Genomic DNA, 22,503 nt, shown 5'->3' with positions numbered 1-22,503 from the left:
CTGGCACTCACCTATGGAACCTTTAGCAGCAATGGCGACAGCCTCTAACAGAACCTGAATAATACCTGCTCTGACCCGTGGAGAATCTTTTTTACGAGCATCAAGGTGTCCTAGAATCTCCTGGATCACATGGTGAGAATACTGAGCCTAAAAAAAACGAAAGAGTACAAAGATGTAGGAACAATTATACACATCTCAGCAGATTCATGACGAGAAACAACGTGACACTTAAATGTCCTATCACAGGAGACTGGCACTTACGTTACGGAACAATACGTGGCCATTAAAAATCACTCTTTTAAGGAATAATTAGGGATACTAGAACATATTTATTATACCCTGAGTGAAAAAAGGAAGTTACAAAATGCTATGTTTAATAAAATTCAAGCCTGTTTTTTAAAAGTATAAAAGATGAGAATTATATATACCTAAATATTAACACTTGTCATCTATGAGAGGGAATTCATGAGAAATTTTTATTTTCCTCATACTTTTTCTGTAATTTCACAAAGAAAATTTATACATTCTTATAATTTGATAATCGGATAAATGTTGTTAAAAAATAAAGATTATGATATTTATAGTACTTCTCTCCTACCCAAACTAGGTACTGTTTTTTATTATGAATACCTAACAATGTAAACAGTCAAAACTTTCTAATCTCATCAAGAGCCAGGATCACTGAAAATCTTATCAGTGTGTACTTGATGGATTTAAACCTAAAAGATATGAGATGTGCCATTTACAAAGGCAATTTTATCATATATAAATAAATTTGATTGTTTATTAGTGAATGATATGGAGACCTAAATCTTAAAAAGCATAACTAGAAAAATGTTTAACTCCAGTGAATATTTTATTTTCATTTTTTACAGAGTAGCAAAGTTTTGTTTTTATAAACCAGTGAAAAAAAAAGTGCCCGTGGCCCTGAGCCCCGGGTCTGTTTGCCTTTGGAACACAGCCTGAAAACGGGCTGGGAGCCTCCCTCTCCCTGGAACGGGTGGGTCATATGAACGAGCGGTGCCCCACACGTAAGGGCCACTCTGCTCAAAAGCAAAAGGTTCCCCTACACTTCTGTCAACAAACCCAATTCCATCTCCAGTCATTTCTGGCATTTGTCATCACACGTCTACTTTTATGATAACTCTATGTAAACGCTAAGTCTGCATTTTCGTCTGTACTTTTTGTTTCATTTACTCATTTAAAGCTATGTTAAAATAGAGGAACGTCAGACAGACACTCACACAACCTGACACTGACCTTGCCCAGGAAGCTATAGCCTTTGACGTGTGATGTTTATGAACAGAACGACAGTGTAACTTACTGTCCACACCGGGACACCTAAGGAGTGAACGAGTGTTGTTAATGATGACAAAGCAGGACTATCCTGAGCGAGCCACAGTGCGTGCGCACAAGTCAAGGACGATGCCACGTGTGGAAAAGGAAAGGAACGAAACTGCAAAGATGTTGTACTTTAACACTGTCTCGTTTTCAGTTCAGGGTGATTGAGGCATCATTTACCTCAGGTAAAATGCACCCTTATACTGAGTTTGAAGCCACGGTGGTGAATAAATAGCTTTAAGAAGCAACATAACATAGTGGTTAAGTACACGAGCCCTGGAGTCAGACTGGCCCAAATTCAAATTTTGGCTCCATCACTTATTAGCTAATAGCTTAAGAGAGTTACTTAATTAACCCCTCTGTACCTCAGTTCTCTTCGTCTACAACATTTAGAAAATAACAACAGTTATTTCACGGGATTGTGGTGGCAATTTATTTGTGAAAAGCATCTAAATTGTGTCTATTATATGAAATATGCTCAATAATTAGCGATGATTACTAATCTTTAACTGGTGACTCCTGGGGTAATATGTTACTATCGTAACACTGAACATACGATGATGACGAAAAAAAAAATTATTCAAAAGTAACCAGGTGTTGGGCACTGTTCTGAGCATTTTACATGTTGTTATCGCACTTTATCCACCCAAACAATCCTAGGAGGTTGGCTAGACTGAGTCACACTGTGCGCTTCCCGGTGCTCAGGAGGCAGGTGGTAAAGGGTGAGGTTACTCGCCCACGGTCATACGGAAACTCTGACGGTCCAGTTCTGATTTCTAGTCTGACCTCAGGAGCACAGCTCTTACGCATGACATCTTATTACCTTGAACGAATCAATTTAGCACAAAAAATAAGCTTTAAACAAAATATTTTGCCTTTACCACAAATGCCCTACTATGTTTGAAACCATCTGAAGTGCTATCTGCATAATCGCTTAGGAATAAAATCCTGGTCAGGGCCAGCTAGCTTACTGTTTTATGGAGAGGTTGAAATACTACCTAACAGTGATTTCTGTAACAATTTTATGGCAAATGGGAATTAAAACAGTTAAAATCTATCAGAAGTTTTGACTGTATCAGGAGAGTCTAAACAGAAATTCCCATTCTGGTACTTACTACCATTTAATTTTTGTTTTATGGACTTAAAACATATGTTGCACTTAAAGCTATTTCCAAAGCAATGCTATGGACCAGAAGTAGTTTCTTAAACATTTAATGAACAAATATTTACTGATTCCTTAACTTTGTAATTTACTCATTTTACTCATTTTACACCTCAGAAAACTAAATGCCCTTTAGAGAGGTCAGGTACCTCACTCAAGGGCACACAGGTATAAAGTGAAGTCAAGGATTCAAATTCTGGTAATTCTGTTCCACAACTTTCAGTTTAAATTAACCATTAAGCTAAGGTTAATGTAGCATGCCTAGCATAATGTAGGTTTTCAATAAATAGTAGTATTGGAAAGCTGGTTTAGAGGTAGAAAGATAATTGAATTTTTTTTCCGGTTTTATTGAGGTATAACTGACATATAACATAAAAGAAGGGGTACTAAATGAGATAGAGTATACAAGGTTATCAGCATAGTCGCAAGCACAGCCAGCACTTAATAAATGGAAATATATATGTATATATATATTTCAATATATAAATGAACCATTTGACACAAGCATTAAAGTTTTCTTTTCAGAAACGAGGAAACTGGAGCTCAGAGAGGCTGAATCATCTGCCCAAGTTCATACAACTAGTAAACACCACATCCAGGATACAAATCCTGGTCTGACCTCGACTAAAACCTGTGCTCCTTCTTACTACCTGATCCTCTTTAAAGTAATGATGGCTTTTTAGGGCATTAAAAATGTAAATGGTATTAAAAAAAAAGATCTAAAATCCCACTTGAATTAGGAGCTAACTGGGTCTGTCCAGGTTTGAGGTAAACTGCATGCTCCTCAGTGGCAGATAGAAGTGTCTCATCACACGGCTCCATCGAGACTGAAGGAGTTAAACACGCCTGATCACACAGTAAATACTCAATAAGTGGGAGTTATTATCATCAGCTATATGCTGGTGATAAGAAATATCAACTCCAATACCAATTTAGCAGTGAAATATAAATACAAGATAAATGTACTAAAAAAATACACAATAACGGCGCCATCATAAAATCATTTAGTTTTTTATTAGATATCCTTCCATCTTGGCAAATAAGAAAATAAGTGGTAAATGAAAATAAATGAGACAACTACATTAAGAATATGTTTTATATCCTACAGTGTTCTATGTCTCTGATGACACACTTATCAATATAGACACAAAATTACTTACCTGAATAGAATACATTATAATTTTAAAGCAGTGAACTGCAAATTCATTAGGATCCCAGAGTTTGTGATGATCTAAATGCCTGTAATTAGTAATAAGAAAATTATTTAATAATCCCTATTTTTATTATACTTTCTTCCTCTAGAACCCTTGACAATATGCAAAGCTTAGCAATCAAAAGAATATGATCTAAAAGAAAGTCAATGTTTTCATTTCCAGAAATATGATACATATTTCCAATAGCCAGATCCTTTCACAAAACAACAATAAAAGGCTAGAATACATCTAAGACTTTTAAATCTCTAGATGAGCTGTTGAGAAAAAACAGTCCCCCGGTCCACTCAAAAGAAGGCAGGCTTCTGGAGAAGTACACACGAAAGCCAGCAGATACCATCATATCTCTGGTGGCCAAGAGGTAGTGGTTTACAGGGCTGTACACGCAGGGGACTGGAAACAAAGCTCAGAGCCCACCCAGGAGAGGGAGGCTGTGAGATCAGAAATCCTTGCATCAGTTCGGGACCCCTAAAAGATGACACCCTCAGAGAATCTGGGAGAATGTTTTCTTGTAGGACTGTCAAGAAGCTAGCCTGTGTTGGCATTGCCTCTGAGGGGAACCACAAAAAACAGAGGTCTGTCCAGAGAATTCAACCATATACCCAGAACCCAGATTCTCACCATGATTTGACAAAATTCATAGACTCTGTGAGGCTCAAAAAAACTGAAGACAGGAATGTAGTTCAGAGTGATGCCTGAATAACATTGCAGGGCCCAAGCCTTTCAGGAGAAGCAACATAAAGCCTCCTACAGAGGACACCCATAAATCCAGACCTCAAGGAATTCCCACGAATGAAGTTACAATCAATGTGAGCTCAAACTTCACACCACACACAAAGTGAAGAGCCACTAGGAATGACAGGCAGCAGAATCTGATCCTCAAGCACTGCAGATATTATTGGAGTTAAAGGATTCAAAATTTAAAATAAGTTTATTTTTATGGTTAAAGATAGGGAAAAAGGTGTTAAAATTTGACAACTGAATAACAATCTACCGAAGATGACACATAGATTTGAAAAACAACTAAATACAACTCTCACTAGAAACACTACCAGTTTAAACAACAACTCGGGCATAAAGAGAGCATTACTACTAAATCTAAAGAAACGTCCTAGAATGTAGCACGAAGAAGAAAAGGAATGAACGTATGTAAGGAGCTTAACTCTGTGAAGGGGAAAAGGCTCAAACATGCGCTGCCTGACTCAGTCCTGTGCTTTTCCCACAATGCCGCACGCTCCCATTAATAACTCACTCATACAAGAAAAAAAGTATTATCCTCTAAGCACATTAACACAGAATTAAGCACAGTCGCAAATAACCAGGAAAATACCAACGACTTACGCAAAAACTGGTCTAACAGCATTATTCATGTTTCCGAAAGTTGCTCGCCCCAACAGCTCTCTGAAACAGTTTTCAGCCAGCACAGCAGGATTCTCCTCTTTGTCAGCTGCAGAAGGAGAGGAAGGAGGGCCTATGCGACTGAAAAGAGGGGAAAAAATTAATGCAAGAATTCTAGCACTTGTTCTAACAGTTAAACAGATGTTGCTTCTCAGAAATGTTAAAATGACACTTTCTATTTATCCTAAAAGATCTTAGAAAAATAAAAAATAAATAAAGTCTAACCCTTTTTGTTGAAAAGTTATAAAGTGAATAATTATTATTTTTATTATTTCAGTTAGTTCTAACACCCTATGAAAAAGCATACTGGGTCTCTAAAGAATAACAGAAGTTCGGCTGTAATTTCTATTTCTTACACTTGCAACTTTAAGTAATATTAATTCAAACAGCAATTTGGAGGCTCAATAATAAGCAGCAAGGAAAGTATAAAATTATTCCGAAGCAAAACCTTAAGTGGATGTGGTCTAATGTGCTCACTAAAGACAAATAATTTTTCAGAAAGGGCGCATCTTTAAACTCAAGTTTATGAGACCAAACTTTCTCAACCGAGAAGCCAGCAATCAATCACGCACATACACAAACGTAACACAGCCTCATCCCTAACACCTTCGTTCAATACCTGTCAACCTCTTCTATCTTCTGCATGTTAAAGAGCAGGGATGGAACAATTTTATCCATATGCTGGGGTTCCCAAATGGTGGCCCGAAGTTCATCGTTAACTGTTTTGCGAACCACGCCTTGAATACCCCTGATTCCAGCAATTCGAATTCTATAAAAAAAGAAATTGAGTCATGAAAAAATGTTATTTAATCTAATGTGCTTGCTTAGCTAAGAGAATGAATGTCAAATAAATATTATCTCAAGTTAATAAGATAAAAATAACACAAATCTAAGAAATTAAAATCTCAAAAAACTAAGATGGACAAAGAAATAAGGCAATTCTAGAAGAGGATTACTTTCCATATCATCTTTTTAAAATCAGCATTTAAAGTTTCAAAGGACTGCAAAATATAGTAATATCTTGTCCATATATTATTTTTCAATACAATTTAGTCAAAAGCATAGGTTTTCCTAAGAGGATGATAATATCAACCTAATATGAACTAGATTCTCTCCATTTCTTGTCTAGAAGTCACAGAAGCTGAACGAAAGAGAACTTCACTCTTTCTGAACACCATTTAGTGCTTCCTCAGACTTCTTTCATTGTTTCTTCCTGAGAGCCTCTTACCTGCCTTAGTCCACCTAGACGGAAGACTAAGCTAGTTCCTTTAAAGGTATGACAGATGAGAGCAATCAGAATGGAGCACAGGTAATCGCAGCCATATATATTCATCTGTGTACTGACATATATGCATTATCATGTGTATCTGTGACTTAAAATTTATCCACATAGTGAGAGAATGCTGCCCCATCCTCCCATCCCAATTTCCTCAAGCTCTTCCTCTCGTCTTAAAAAAAGAAATCTATAGGTTCAAGAATGAGAAGAAAAGTGACTAGAAAACAGCATACAGAAGCTGGGGGAGACCAATCTCACAGGCAGGTAACCTGACGGTCCATTCACCCTGAAACACGTTCCCTCTGACGAATTTGTTATTTACTTCCTTTTTCGTTATTACTGGAAATATTCACCATTCGAGGTTTATTCAGCTTACCCAACACTGTCTCCCCCAACCTATAAACGGGTTTAGAGAATGGGGAAGACGAGGGGAAGGAAGGGGATGATACTGCCTCACAAGCCCATGGGGCAATGACACGCAGACATTCAGGAATGGCACATAAAGAATGGGATGCGTCGGTAAAATGATGCTCAGTAGGTGAGAAAGTGAGACACAGAACCAAAGTTTGCCTATTTCAAAGCTGTGTCTACTCATGCTGCTTTCTACAACATCAAGTGTTGGGAGACGCTGTGCCACTACCACAGGGGGCAAGCCTAACGTCACTGCAGAGGTGACACAAGAACAGGGGCTCATGCCTCGGGATGCAGTCGCCTACATGGAGTAGAGCAGGTGCCCTCGTTCAGGGACGTGGGGACAACTGAGAGCTACTGCAGCTACACAGGTGGCATCCAATTCAGATCTAATACCCGCCTAGCCAATATATTCTAGCCAAGACCCCAAAGGAATTTTACAGTTTCCTTATCAGTAAACTAGAACAACTGTCTGACCTAACGCATGGGAATGTTGTAAGGATTTTGAGTCGCTTCATATAAAGTGTGTAGCTAACAACGTGTTAAACAATGTGGCACCAAGTAAGGACTCAGAAAGTATTAGTTGCTCATACGCTGCTGTTGTTAATCATTATGATGAAGATGATAATGATGATGATGATGATGATTGCTCAGGAAATTAGAGTTAGAGCTTAATGTTATTATGGAGGACTTTGCAAGTGGAAACTATTTCTGCAAGGCAAATAATTTTTAGAAATTTTAAGTTATTAATCCCATTCTTTACTGACCATGCCCTGAGCTCTACTTAATAGAGTTTTGCTAAAAATAAAGGGATTAATACTAAACATCTAAGTTAGAACTCAGAAGAGAATATAAATATGCCTGAAGAAAATCAAAAGAGCTTTTACTTAAGGCGAGGCAGGAACAAGTATCAAGCCTTCGAAGGATCTTCCATCTTTTTAGTTAACTCATTTGATCCACAGTGATTCAAATGAAATGTTATTTTGGAATTCAAATATTATATGACATTATAAAGACCTAGAATTAGGAAAAAGTAGTACAAAAACTTTTAAATTGTGTACAGAAAATTTCAAGTTTCTTTTTGTAAACATTTACGTGAAAGTACGTTCAAAGGCAAGACTTTTCACTAGAGGGCGCTAAATACCTAAAAATAAGTTATGTAATAAATTTTTGAATTTCTAAAATGCACCCTTTCATAAATGTTATGGATACCATAAACATTTTTCACCTAAATTAGGTTTATATGTGAAACTCCTAAACCAAAACTTGAGAAATGTCCATGTATAGTTTACTGATTCTTATAAAACTAAACTGAAAAATATAGTACATTCTGGATATTTTCTCTATTTTAAAAGAAAGAAATTGTTATAATCTTAAAAAAAAATTTATTTTCTTTAGCTAATCTTCATAGTTGTTTGTCCCATTAACAAGTTAATGTCAGCTCCTGAGAACTGGGAACAGTTTTATAAAACATTTTTAAATGTCTTTTAGGGAGAAAAAAAGAGATTTCAGTGGCAACAGGGAGAAACAGGAAATTAGTTATTATAAGATAGTTATCTTTTATCTTATGAGGCTTTATCCTCATAATAAAGGAGTAACATCAGGAATCTAAATGGCCTTGAGGAAAATTATACTAACAGCATCTCAGACAGAAACAAATCATATCTGAAAACAACTATTAAATCATCTCTCAGCTTCTTTCTCCAAGTTAAGATACTTTTACACGTTTTTGTTTGTGTAAACCAACACTGTAGCTTGCCTACTAAAAGCTAGTCAGTTATATTTCTGCACATTCCCTTATCTATTTTAAAAGTAAAAATTATAAAACAAGCTAAATCTTGCTAAGCTGCCCAAAATAACTCTGAATTCAGGTTAATTTCTTTTTAGTGTATTATGGTAAAGCTTAAATTACTTTCTATATTTACCGAGGTCATTTTGACTTTAATTTTTAACTTTAAAGTTTTCGTTTCCATGTAGATATCGACCTATAGATCTTTTGCAGGTAAGTATCTGATTTCAGATTATTAGCATGATGTATCTAGAAGAAATGTTTTAAAATGCCCAAATTAGTTGTCATGACAACCTGAGACTGACAATGATTCAGTAATATACATCCATTCATTCAACTGACCTGTGTATTCCTTCAAAAAGCACTTATTGACAGCCTACTATGTGCCCAGCACTACTCACAGTGCTAGTGACACAGCAGTCCTGAGAAGCAAGCCCCTGCCCTCCTGGAGTTCACATCCACAGAAGGGCAAGCACAGATAAAAGCCACGAGAAGCAGACCCGAGTAACTGGGGATGGGATGGGAGGACTGATATTTAATAAATAAAAGGCGGCCGGGCGAGAACTTTTGTGATAAGGTGACACTGGCGGAAATCTGAACAAAGTGAGGTAAGAAGCCATGTGGCTATCTGGGGAGCTAGTCCAGGCACAGAGACCATTCAGTGCAAAGGCCCTGGGGAGGAGGAGGCCTGATCTGCTCAAGAAACAGCAAGGAGACCGTGTGGCTGGGTCGGAGAGAAAGGAGGAAGAGCAGACAGGATGACAGGGCCTGACACTGGGCTGGCGGGAGCAGGCGGAGCGGTCTGGGTTACAGTAAAGGCTGAATTTACTTCTCAGTGAGTTGGGAAACCACTCTCAATTTTGCTATTTCAGTCACGTCTTCTTACAGCAGTGGAAAGCTGTACTTCAGGAATAAAGCACATAGTTCGCATTTCCTTTGGTAATCATTATGAACATGTAAACAGGATATTCATCAATTAACCACTCTGTAACTTTAAATCATAATGTCAAATACTACATACTCTGTTCGTATTTCTGGATCACTGTGACAGGAGTGACACATGGCACTGAAGCGAGACACAAAAAAGTCATAACGCCTGTGATAGGACGGTGTGTCTTCCTCGATGTTGGCAAATTTGACAAACTAAAAAGATAAACAACATAAATGTGTTATCACCTTTTTGAAAGTAAGGACCAAACACATTTACTTACATTCATTACTTGGTACCTTAAGAAGAAATATCCAAAGAAGCAAATGAAATGGTATAAAATATCATAAATACAACGTATATACAAAAGAAATTTTTAAATAATAAATTTCGAAAAATTAAGGATATAGCAATATAAATATTAAATACAACTTGTAATCCAGTTCCTTTTGAGTGAGTGAGCCAACTGTCTAGAAAGACAGGTCTTACTCTAAAGGCCGCCGCCCACCTTTCCCGGTGCTGGCTTCAGTGATGACCTCAAGCCCAGACCTATAAGGGTTTTATTTCTTCCTTGACAGCTGTTACATAACACATGGATGAATACCATTCCCACAAATAAGACGGGACAAGAAAAGGGACATAAACTGAAAAGAAACATAACAAACTCAGCAGAGAAGAAAAATACTGATAAATAGAAAGAAAAAAGAAAGAGAGGAGAGGGGAGGGGAGGGGACTGGAGGGGACCGGCGGGAGGAGAGGGGAGGGGAGCGGAGGGAGGAGAGGGGAGAGGAGAGGAGAGAGGCAGACAGACAGACCCATTGCCAGGATATAGACTGATGGCTTTAAAGGCTACACCCCAAAATATTACTCAACCAAATTTACAAATACTCTCCTGGAAACAAAACTGAAATAGCATAGAATAAATCTGGGAAAAAATGAGATTATGATGCCAAAAAGACTTTAAATTAATTCAGCCAGAGCTAAGTAATCTGTTTTAAAAACTTCATATGACTCACATTATTTAGAAAAGGGTCACGAAAACCACTCCTAGTTTAAACTGACATTCATTACCCATTCTGCACCATACACTGTGCTACGTGTTTCATGAGTCCTTATTTAATCATTCCCATAACCATGTAAAGAATGTATCGTTTATCTCCATTTTACAGACAGTAACACTGAATTCAGAGGTTAAATAATTTGCCCAAAGTGACACTTAGTAAATGGTGAAATTGGCATAGTCCAGGGGTTTGATTACAATTTTCTAGATTCCCATATTACACACTAACCAGAAAATACTAAACTATTTATACTTTTCATAAAAATAAATCTTGAATGACATGGCAAAATGCTCAAAAAACAAAACTGCAAATACACACACACGAAAAGTCTATATACAGTATGTTCCCTATTTGCTTATATACTAAAAAGAAATAAAAATATTAAGGAATTACTTCTAATATTTGAATTATAGATGTCTTAAACTTGTTTACTTTTATATTTTCTAACATTTTTCAAATTTGCTACAATAAACATGGATTTTAAAATTAGAAAAAAGTAATCAAATAAAAATTTGACCATTAAAATACTAAAAGTTCTAGGAAAACTTTTGGGAGAAACTGTTCTCTTTTCATCCCTGATGAATCACGAGTGAGAGCACCGCAGAGCGACCACTTCCAGAAGCGGCGCTGGAGGCCTCGAGCACAGAGGACAGGACAGAAAATGGGCAGCAGGGCTGCCGGGGTGCGCACAGCGCGACCTCCATCCCGACTTTCCAGAAAAGCTCTTCTAATTGCCGGCACTCTGGACCGCTCTGACAAACTCGAAACCCATAGACTCTGTGCTAAAATAATCCAACAAAAAGAAACCTATGGTCATTGAGGCCTTCCTATCACAGGCAGGACTGGAGCATGAGACACAGCGCAGGGCAGAGACTATGGACAGACTCTGCTGGGTGATACAGATGTGGATCCTGGGTTAGCAAACAAAACGTACAACCTGTGAAATGGAACATTTACCTTCCAGGGTTGTTGACAGGTTCAAATGGAAACCAAATAGAAGACAGCACAGTGCCTTGTACACAGTATACAGTCAACAAAAAATAAGTCCTTTTTTTTTTTTTCATTTTAAAGTTTAAGTGGAGAATTAGGTGTGTTTCATAAGGTACAGAAAAAGGCAGCAGCAATGCGATCCTTTAGATGTCAAGTTTCTCCCGCTAATCGCCATGAAAATTTTGGACCTGACCAATTCTTTGTTGTGGGGACAGTCCTGTAGATATCACATGCAAGACGTTCAGCAGCATCCTGGATACCACTACTGCTCCCCACTCGCACTGTGAAAAACCAAAAGCGGCTCCATGTTCGGGAAAGGAACAGAGCGGGCATCAGCGCCCTGGTGGAGCGTCACCGCTGCAGCACAGTGAACGGTGTCAATGGCTGGTCCCTCCGGACGGCTGGCAACGGTATTTAAAAAAAGGTTAAGAATAGCAATGAAGCTTGAAAAAAAGTGAGATGGATCAACAATACGTGAGGAAGAAAAAAGGAAAGGAATCGAGGCTTTCCCTAGATATTAATCCACGGTGACAGCGCATTTACATGCCAAAACCCAAGCTCTGGAAGGAGGGAAGACCCGGCGCCAAGTCCCCATCAGATGCGACCTCACTTCAGCGGGTCTGCAGCCATGGCATTTAGCTTCGATTCTTCATCTATAAAATGGGAATAATATTTCTGAGCTTGAAGTAATCTGAGAGAATTAAATGACATAACATACACGAAGTATCCAGCACATGCTGTACTACGGCTGACCACCAAACAAGGCGGGGCCAGCACTGACCCCCCCACGATGGAAAATCTGCGTGTAACTCTGGCTCCCTCAGAACTTAGCTGCTAGCAGCCCGCTGCTCACCAAAGCCGTACCGATAGCATCAAGTCAATTAACACATATTTTGTATATATTATATACTGTATTCTCATAATAAAGGTAGAAATAAGAAAATCATGAGAAAACACATTTATAGTACTTTCCATATTTATTGAAAAAAATCCATGTCTAAGTGGACCTGTGCATTTCAAACAAGTGATGTTCAAGGGTGAGCTATATTTTCTTAAAAAAAATCTGAACCAACGGCAGTGTTAATATTTATTACCATTATGTATTACTTATGATGATAATTACATTATAATTTAGTGATATATTACCTAATAATTTTCTTTCCTGAATCAGTGTAGATATAGGAATGGTGTATTACGCTCTATACTTTCCTGTATTTGATTCAGTTCACAGCAAAAAGGAAGTACTAATGAAAGGTATCTGGCACAATTCCTAAAACAAAGGAGCAACTGAATAAATCATGCACTGTCATACGGAGTCAGCATCAGCAAAAAGAGAATGTTAACAAATTTTAAAAAAATGTACAAGTCATTAATAAATACTAAAGTATTATATCGGTACCAGCCACGTCTGACCGTATTTTTTCAATGTTCAATTTTCAATGTATCAATTTTCAATATTTGAAAACTCGGCACTCCTAAGAAATTCAGTATAGATTTCCAGGGAATATTAGAAAATAACATTGGTCAAGATTACATAGGAATGCTCTTATCCACAGTCACAGGCCAGACCTGTCTGCCAGCAGTCAGCCACACAAAAACTGGAACACGCATCCTTATCACCAAGTATCAGTGAGGCACAGAGAAACTACTGGATCCTGAAGATGTCGTCGCCATTTATCCAGATAAGAAGTCCTAAGATCTTAATGCACGTCGCATCACCATTTCAAGTTCTGCCTCAGTGAGTGGGCGCTGACGCCACCCAGGAAGTGGAAGTGCTGCCAAGGCTATCTGAGCTCCCAGCTAAGAACATGTGCAATGACATCATCAAATGCACTATTCTAAACAGCATCCGGAAGCTCCTGAAGACAAGTCATCTGGCAGTTCACTGATGGGGACCGAAGCAAACCTGGACAGCTACCAAACAGCTTTCGAAGAAGTGCTCGCGTGGCTGCTTTCAGCCGAGGACACGCGGCAAGCACAGGGGGAGATTTCTAATGATGTAAAAGTGAAGACAATTTCGTACTCTTGAGGGGTTCCTGATGGATTTGACATCTCGGCAGGGATGGTAGGTAATGTCCAACAACGGGAAAGTCAACTGATTGGAACGGGGAAATTATCAGAAGATGAAGAAACTGAAATGGATCAACAAATGAACCTTCTAAATTCAGGTGGGAACGCCTCAGGGTAGCTAGTATGGAAAGGCAAAGCAATTTACTAGAAGTTTTAATGGATCTCCAGAATCAGCAAGTGAAAGAGGCGACTCCTAACAAAAAACAGAAAACAAGGAAAATGGAGAAAGAGCCCCCTGGACTTGATCTTGAGGACTTAAAAGGCCAAGTACAACAACAGGTGCTTGAAGAAGGCCTGGGACAGGAGCGAGTCAGGGTCCTCTCTCGCCAGCACGGTGGAGGCAGCTGATGAATCCAGTGGGGGTCACGCAACCGCGGGGCTGGAAGAACGACTTAAGGCCCAGGGAGGGCGAGGGGCAAACACCTCGAGGGTGGACGGAGGGTCGCTGGGTTCTTGTCCAATGCGCCCTTCTAAAATGGCCACGTCGTCCTGAAGAACAGAGCCTTTTTAGTACATGGCTTTCAGAAAAAGAAGATGCAGTGAGCAAGAGTCACACAAGTGGCTTTAAGGATCAAGGTGAAATGTTTTCCAGTCTCTGAAAACTGGCCGCCTAGATCTAGAAAAGAAAAAGCAAATCATGGACAAACTCTGCTCACTTAACCAAGACCTTCTTTCGACACTGAAAAATCCATCGGTAACCCAAAAGACGGAAACACGGCCGGACAACTGTACCCAGCCCTGGGATAATTTAGTCCAAAAACCTGAAAAGAGTTCAGCACAGATTTCACAGGCTGTCACCACTCAGCCACCACCGACACAGACAACTGTAATGGAAACGGTAACTATGGTGACCACGAGGGAACAAATCCCGGTAAAACATGACCGAGAGGAATGTCCACCACTGCCTCCCCAAAAGAAAAGGCAGATAACTGTGGATTCCGAAATCAGGAAGAGATGATGCATAGTGGGTACATGGATTCAGGGATCCTTTGCGGGAAGCCAACAGCTCCCCAGCAACCTCCCGAGCAGGGCAGGGCAGAGCGCCATGGAAGCCTAGCTGCCTTCCCCTCCCGGCGCCCTCTCTTCAAAAGCTGACCCTTGGCTCCTGTTTGGAGAATGTACTTGGTTAGGGAAAAGGTGGTCTGATTACTTCTTGTTTTCAGGAAAGTGTGGATAGCGGTGAAATGTTCTGTCTCCTAAATTCTTCTTGTATAATATGTCTCGGTAGTTTTTGTAAGTGCCTAGAATGAGGTGGCAATTGGGAACATAAAGAATGCATTACTTAAATAAAAGTCTAAAAAATTATATAGCACTTCATCTAATACAATTCACACAAATAAAAGTAGGTAATTGAGGAATTTGGTCTTTTGTCCAAGTAACTCATTAAAGAACTTGCTCCTAATGGCATTTCTGGTTGCAAACAGAGAAACCTCTGGGGTGTGTACACTAAAACTGTCCCCTAAAGTTTCTTCACTAATTGTAAAGGAAATAGGAGAAGCCTATGTAGCTACGTTGCCTGAAACTGAGCCCATCATACCAATAATTGCATGTGGAAATATGCAATATTTTCTCTCTTAAATAAATGGACAAAATCATATTAATGAAGATTCTATATAGATGCTCTTGCTTTTTTTCACATTCTATTACCAATAATAACTAACAATGCCATGTACTATTATAACCGCTTATATGAAATGAGCTTCATATACATTAACTCACATTACACAACAATCCCATAGGACTGGTACTATTGTTATTCTCATCTCACAGATGAAAAGCTGAGGCAAGGAGAGTTTAACTAATTTGCCCAAGATACACAGCCAGAAAGCGAGCAGGCATAATTCAAACTAGGGCAGTCGGACCCTGGAATTCATGCCATCGGTCAGCATCTACGCTTCCTCTCCCTATACCATCACAATAACTATCCATAACGACAGCAGGTGATACACGATTCTGCTAGTTGTTGATAAAAGTCTGGATGGGAACGTACAGACTGGCTGAAACCCTGAAAACTTCCTCAAGAGATGAAGTTGTGGATAATAAAACTAAAGACGAGAGAAGGAAAGTTATCGCTGTATTTTATTTTCCTTTCCAGATTTGCCTTCCCCAAGCCCGATACTTATGTTTAACAAGCTATGGTTCAGGATGAAAAAGATGAATGTGGCCAGCAGAAATAGTTCAGAAGTCATGAGAGGGCCTGGGGAAATAAACTCTTACTTTTACAGCCGGTTGGCTTTCTGTTGCTCCTTACGATTGGTTAATAGCCCAGATTGCACCGGAGTAGCACAAAAAGCTAGAGACAAAGTGCTCTAACCACCTCCATCTGTACCGGTTGTCCAAATGTCCTGACCAGAGCATCTGCCTTTACCAGGTAAAGACATTCTCAGAAGAGATTAATTCTGGATATGCTAATTAAAACTTAAAATTAGTTAAGAGAATAGTTTTACTCACAGAATTTGTTCCAAGAACTTGAAGCTTTGGTTCCCCTGATTCCAGCAGCTTTGCGACCATATGAAGAAAGCTTTCTACAAATGGCTTGATGCTTTGAGAATGGCAAGCCATAAGAAGCTGGTCCAGTGCCTCCATAGCAATTAAAACATACCTAAGTGTAAGAGGAGAATAATGTCAACACATCTCTCGCTCTCTTAATTCTAAATGTTTTTTACTGGAAGAATTAAGTTTACTTAAATACGCAAAACATAGAAAGGCAAATTTAGTAGTTTCTAAGTGAAATCTTAATTTTCTCAACAATGATCTTAGATTACAAAATAATCCTAAAATTGAAGTATACAAACACTATACTATTCCATTTTCTCCTTATCAAAAACTCTTTCGGAGCTTTAGCATTACCTTTATGTCTATTTTCCTTTGTAAACATGGACATTTTCTGTTTTCCAGACTTTTAACCACATTCTTTGTATTTGACCCAAAATAGTTAATATAAGCAATGTGCCTAAATTTCCAACATAAACCATTTGTTATAACACGAATATATAAAACAATATTGGCAACAAGAGAACGTTAATAAGGAAGTGTCTCATACGTGTTACCTCACTATGTATCGAATTTTAAAGCACAGACTAAAAGTTAAAAATAAAACTTTGGCTAACTCTGCTTCAAGGATGAACTATTAAACTATTTGTATCAAACTCACTAAAATGTTCTAAGCGGTAACAAAACACAAGTAGAGAAAGCCAATACATTACTTGGAGAATGGATTACTCCAAGAAACTGGGATCATAAAATGGCAATATGGAAAAGCATTTGCAATCCAAATTATCCAAGGTACAGAGACTGGATTAAGATGGCAGACCTTTATTTATAGGCATTTTTACAGCTGGCACCAGTCCAAATCAGCATGCTCATGTCTTCTGAACCTTAATATCCAAGCCTAACATAGTTCTCTTTTATTACTCTTCTAATAAGTTGTGTTAAAAATCATTTTAAAAGGATCTTCCTCTTTGTTTTTAAGAGATTCAATTTAGGGAGTCGATTTCCACCATTTCCGTTAGAGGAGATTCAAAACTTAAAGGATGCTTAAGAGCTAAAGGCAACTCCGTTAACTAACATGAGTCTATTCTTAAAATCTGACCACCAGGAAAGTAATGGAAGCTGCAGCATCTATATGGCATTACACATTTCTCTGTAAAATCTTACAATGTTTTATTCTCTACATATCACTTTTGCCTAACTAGATGGCAAAATAATTCATAGGATGATTTAGCATATGAAGAATGTCCCAATGATACAATATTAGCAGCAATTAGTTTCCTTACCCAGAACGGTGTCTGACAACATCCCTGCTCAACCTTTCTGCCAGGTAAGAACCAATTCGATCCAGTTTCTCTGGAGCAGATACTGCATAAAATGTCAATTTCTCCATATCGGCTTTAACAAGCCCATCCTAAAACATAATAACAACAAGGTAAACAGGCTATCTATATTTGCATGCTTTCTTTTCTTTTCTTTTTGTATTTCTAAGTTTTGTTTGCTTCACATTTCCCCTTTTTAGATTGGTCATTAATCCCTATTTATGCTGAACCTTTCTGGACAGAGCCCCCTTAGTGCTAACAGTCACTATTTTGGATACGTGAAATTTTCAAAAAGTTGAAATGCTCCATTTAGGCAAAGCATTTAAACACACCTTCATAAGCAATGAATTAGTCCAATCTATATAGAGAAATAGCTCAATTAAATACAGTATATAGGGAGTGGGGTATATTTTAGTGAAAGATTTCAAATGAAATTTGTTTCAATTTAAAAAATCTAAATGTTATATTGTTAAGCCTATTATACTCCTTTAGATACACAAGTGAACATTTAGCTTTTTTCAGTGATTCAGAATTTGCTGTTACCATTACAATGTTGTAATGAATGAATGAGAAAGTATTAAGAACTGTATAAATCTATGCTTAGCCAATGCATTAAAAAAGCAGCTAGGATAACAGGTCCCTGATATGGGTTATCAAACTGTCATCTGCTTCTGCCCTCTCCAAGGTGCCATGCAATACAAACAGATCTAATGATTCTCCCCACACTCATGACCGTGAGTCAATCATCACTCTAAAATACTTGGTCCATCATTTAGTCCAACTTAGCATTGTTGGAAAAGGTGATAAGGGCGACAGAAAAACTATGGAGATGGTGAATCTACAAATAAGTTTTATAAAATTTTTTCAAATTTGACTGGCCCCTCAGTGTCCTCTGGCTATTCTGGCATTTCTCTAGCGGAGTCGAGCCCTCCTATTTTGCACATACTACTCCACGTTCCTTGAACTACTCTGCCACCTCCTTCCCCTCTGACATCAAATGAGCTCTTCTCCTTCTCAGAGAAGACAAGACAGAAGCCATCAGATTAGAATTCACTGGCAAAAACAACCCTGCTTTCTCAGTGCCTTATAGGCCAGTGGTTCTCAACCAGGGGTGACTTCAGGCCCAGGGAAATGTCTGGAGACATTTGGATTGTCACATCTGAGAAAGGGGGTATACTGGCACCTAGTGGTAGAGACCTGGGGTGCTAATAAATATCCCACAATGTACAGGACAGCCTCAATAGCAAAGAATTAACTGAATCAAAATGTCACTAGAACTTAAGAAACACTACCCAAGGCAAAGGGAAGACCCCATCTCTGTCTGGCAGGCACTGGTCTGCTGGGCCCCTGCTGCTTCCCACGGCCTCATCTGGCTCCATCAGTCAGCTGCTCCTCCTTGGTCTTGCTTTCTCTGCATCATCATCTAAACATGACTGCATCTCACTCGCTGCTTTTTAGCCCTAATTTTACTGAGGAATAATTTCTATACGATAAACTGCATCCAAGTATATGTCATTTGAAATGTGTCCGTTGTATATATCTGTGAAACCACCAGTAACAAACAAGAAACAGAATATATCCGTCACTGGCAAAACAGGCCTCCTGTCCTTCCCTCTCCAGGCAACCACTGCTCTGCTTTCATCACTATAAACCGCAGGCGTCGGTGGAATCACAGTGTGACTCTTGTGCATGACTCCTCTCACTCAGCTCACCTTCTCTCGTTCACCTGGATACCCCTACTCATCCAGCAGGTCTCAGGTCTTCCAAGGAGCCTTCACTGCGCCCTCGCAACACCCCTCCTGCGTTTGGGTGGGATGTTCTTATGTGTTCTTTTAGCTCACTGCATTTATGTCTACCGTTGTATTTTGCCATACTGTTTTTTCAATTAAGCAAATGTTAATCAAGTGCTAACCACGTGTCAGGCACTGTAATAGACACGAGATGCAACTTCAGCAAAGAATCGTAGTAACTCACTGAGTCCTCATGAGATTATGAAATAGGTACTATCTGTAATTTCCATCTCACAATGAGAAACAGAGGGACTTGCCCAGGCTCACATTACTAGTAACCTTAAGAAATGGTTTGTCTGCTTGTCCCCTCACCAAGCAGCTCTTTGAAGGCAGGGACTATGGCACGCAGACCTTTGCACTATCGGCACCTACTGTCCAATCAATTTTGTACATAACACAAGATTTTCTTTTTGTTGAATAAGTTAAAAATGAGCAATGCGGTCAACTGGGTTGTGGTTGCCATATGTTTGCAAGGTTCATGTAAACCTTTTTTAAAATCTTATTTTACAGACTGCTATTTAAATACATCTATTCTAAATACTTGGTAAAAATAAAGACTCTTTCTGTAACCATTCTCTAATTTACCTGTCACCAGTCCCATGATTAAGTTTTCAAAGCTCCCTCACTGCCTACAAGTTCAAGTGGATAAAGCAGACACCCTGTCTGCCATTCACATTCCTCCATAATCTGGCCTCTACTTTATCTTCAGTCATTGTATGCTCCAGACTACTTAGGATAATGATCTGAATATTCAGCCTATTAAATTAAACTCCTGAAATTTAAATCAGAAATTGTGGTTTACCAACATGTTTACCACCTATTACACTTTACCAATTTGAAGGTTCTTGATCTCACAAGCATCTCCTGCTCTCTCATGCCTTTTCTCTTGCTTGGCCCCTCATTTGCAACAAAGAGGCTAATTTCTGCTTCTCCAGATGGTGTACACATCCTTCAAGGCTCGGCAAATCTCATTTCCTCTGAGGAACGCTTCCCAGAAATTGCCAACGCACAGAGATCTACCTCTTTACCACCTGTTTTACTTAACATTCTACTTACTGACTCAAGCACTGATGTAATATTTGTATGCTTTTGTTTTTTACCAGTCAATGGATAAAAAGCTCCTTAAAGGCAAGAACAGTACCTTAGGGATTTTTACATGCCACAAATTATACAGGAATCTGGCAGCCAATAGTAATTAAGTGATTAGCCTCCTCTAAATAGCTGAATGTTTAAATCAGATTTGATTAAGAATAAGATATATCTCATATGTCATGAGATATATAAATTAATGTTAAGATAACCAAAAGGTTTCCATAGTTAGCTACATTATAAAATAAAGCAAATTCTAGAAATCAAACCCATGTAGCAGTTTTTGTCTATATCCAGGTAACATTAAACTAAAGGAGTCTTAGAAAATTTGAGTATCAAAACCACTTAAACTCAGCTGCTTTGAAACCAGTAATCTTCAACAAAAAAGTAACTTTTACAAAAAATTTAGAATTTAAGTTAAAAGAGAATAAATTCTGCCTGGAGTATTCTTATTTTATATCTCAATTCTCTTGGAGAAGCTGTGTGCTCCTATTCATTCTTTGAATCTTAGCTTAGATTCCACTTCCTTCAGGCCTTTCTTCTCCCGAACCCAAATTAGGTATCATTCCGACTCTAGTAGCACCCCGTACCTCACTTCTCTATCATGGCACTCTTTAATACAATACTGCAATTGCCCATTTACTTGTCTATGAGCTCGGTGAGAGCAGAAAACCATGTCTGTGTTCACAGCTGTATTCCTGGTATTTTATACAAAAAATCTGGCACTGGTTCATAAATGTTTGATGAGTATTACTTAAATTTAGGAACTATACAGACAAAAGAATATCATTCCAAATTTATGCCTAATATTTGAAAAGGGTCTCAAGATTACACAAGCAAGCATGGCTCATTTAGAAGTAAAAGAAAGTATAAAATCAGTCGTGTACAGGTGAGATTTAGGGGTAAAGTAGAGAAATGAAATTAGGGAAACCTTGGGGAGGTCAGCAGGGGGGAAGGATGGGTCAGCAAAGAGAAGGATCAGGAGATGTAGATCAAATTACTTTGGGATCTTCAGGGAATATGTTGTCCACCAGGCGTTTGTAGCGAGGACGCAAAGCGGAACAGCAGCAACATACTCCTGTTCAAAAGAGAAAAAAAATCACAAAGTACAGAGATTATTCATATTGCAAACTCGCCTAGAAATTCAAGTTTCTAAATTTTAATGGGTTATTTAAAATAAAGGGAAAAAATTCAAATTGACAAACAGAAAAAGTCATGCAAATTCAATTACTGATTAAAAATAAAAACGTTAAATTTCTTCCCCCCTACCTAAAGACACTAGGTCAATGAATTATCCCAAAGTCCCAAAGCAAACTGTTTTGGGGCATGTGTATGCACATGCACACATACGAACCTACTGAATTCACCTGTAAAGCAAACACCCCATCTCGTGCTACTCTCCACCCTCCACCCTGCTTCCCCCAAGTCCCCCTGCCAGACCCAATCTACTCAGCTCCAGTCACAATGGTCTTAAAATGACAGCTGTTCCTAGTGCAGCCGGTGAAAGCACAATAATCATACTAGGAACCACAAGAGAGGAGGAAATGAGCTCAGGGGAAAGTTCAGGAATTTCAAAAAATGCTGCAAGGCTGGTCTATATGTTTTCAGTTGTTGGTGTTTTGGAAAGAACACTCGATTTAGGTCCAGAAAGACCTGGGCTCATCCCAGTTCTCTCAGGTAAGTGGCTCCATGAGCTTAGGTGAGGCACATCAGCTCTCTGGAAAGAACCAGGTTTAGTGAGAGGGACAGGTTTTCTTGTGCTGCAGGGTGATAACTTAATAGGTGTGTTGGTCTTGAGCCATTACAAAATTATTCTCATGGTTTATGGAACTAGGGTATATGGATCTCTGTTCAGTGTGCATTTGTATGTATTTAGAAACAAAAACGTGGGATGTGAGGACACTTGAGCAGGAAGTTAAGAGAACTCAGATCTAGGCAGACATCTGCTACTATCTTATCAAGTAATGTCACGCAAGAGACAACTGCTCCAGGTCTCACTTTGCTCAGGAAGTATGCATCTTTCCCACATGCAATCATACACCAAATGACAACCAGGTGCCCAGCACAAGCCAAAGCAAGTAAGACTGAGTCCACATCTGCAGTAGAGTGGAGCCATTAAAGGAATGATAAAAACAAGACAAGATTTATACAGCATCTTTAGTGATCATAAACATG

At 38.7% G+C, this 22,503-nt stretch overlaps 1 protein-coding gene across 3 annotated transcripts in view; it reads right to left on the bottom strand.

Annotated features, from left to right (window-relative positions):
• EFR3A (EFR3 homolog A) overlaps window positions 1–22,503 on the bottom strand; it is a 77,998-nt gene that overhangs the window by 33,907 nt on the left and 21,588 nt on the right. Inside the window, exons 2-9 of one of the 3 annotated variants that reach the window (XM_006912924.3) lie at window positions 21,330–21,406; window positions 17,414–17,541; window positions 16,089–16,239; window positions 9,610–9,731; window positions 5,732–5,881; window positions 5,056–5,193; window positions 3,664–3,742; window positions 12–147 (exon numbers count right to left, since the gene is read on the bottom strand). In XM_006912924.3, the coding sequence (XP_006912986.1) occupies window positions 12–147; window positions 3,664–3,742; window positions 5,056–5,193; window positions 5,732–5,881; window positions 9,610–9,731; window positions 16,089–16,239; window positions 17,414–17,541; window positions 21,330–21,406 (981 nt within the window). Of the gene's footprint in view, window positions 1–11; window positions 148–3,663; window positions 3,743–5,055; window positions 5,194–5,731; window positions 5,882–9,609; window positions 9,732–16,088; window positions 16,240–17,413; window positions 17,542–18,741; window positions 18,945–21,259; window positions 21,407–22,503 lie in introns of those variants that run through there. The other 2 variants (XM_015590269.2, XM_025047581.1) reach the window with 2 other exon arrangements.

This window comes from Pteropus alecto, unplaced genomic scaffold, assembly GCF_000325575.1.
Source record: "Pteropus alecto unplaced genomic scaffold, ASM32557v1 scaffold105, whole genome shotgun sequence".
In the NCBI taxonomy this organism is placed as follows: Eukaryota; Metazoa; Chordata; class Mammalia; order Chiroptera; family Pteropodidae; genus Pteropus; species Pteropus alecto.
Note: the sequence above shows the minus strand (reverse complement) of the source record. Positions and strands in the feature narration are given on the sequence as shown.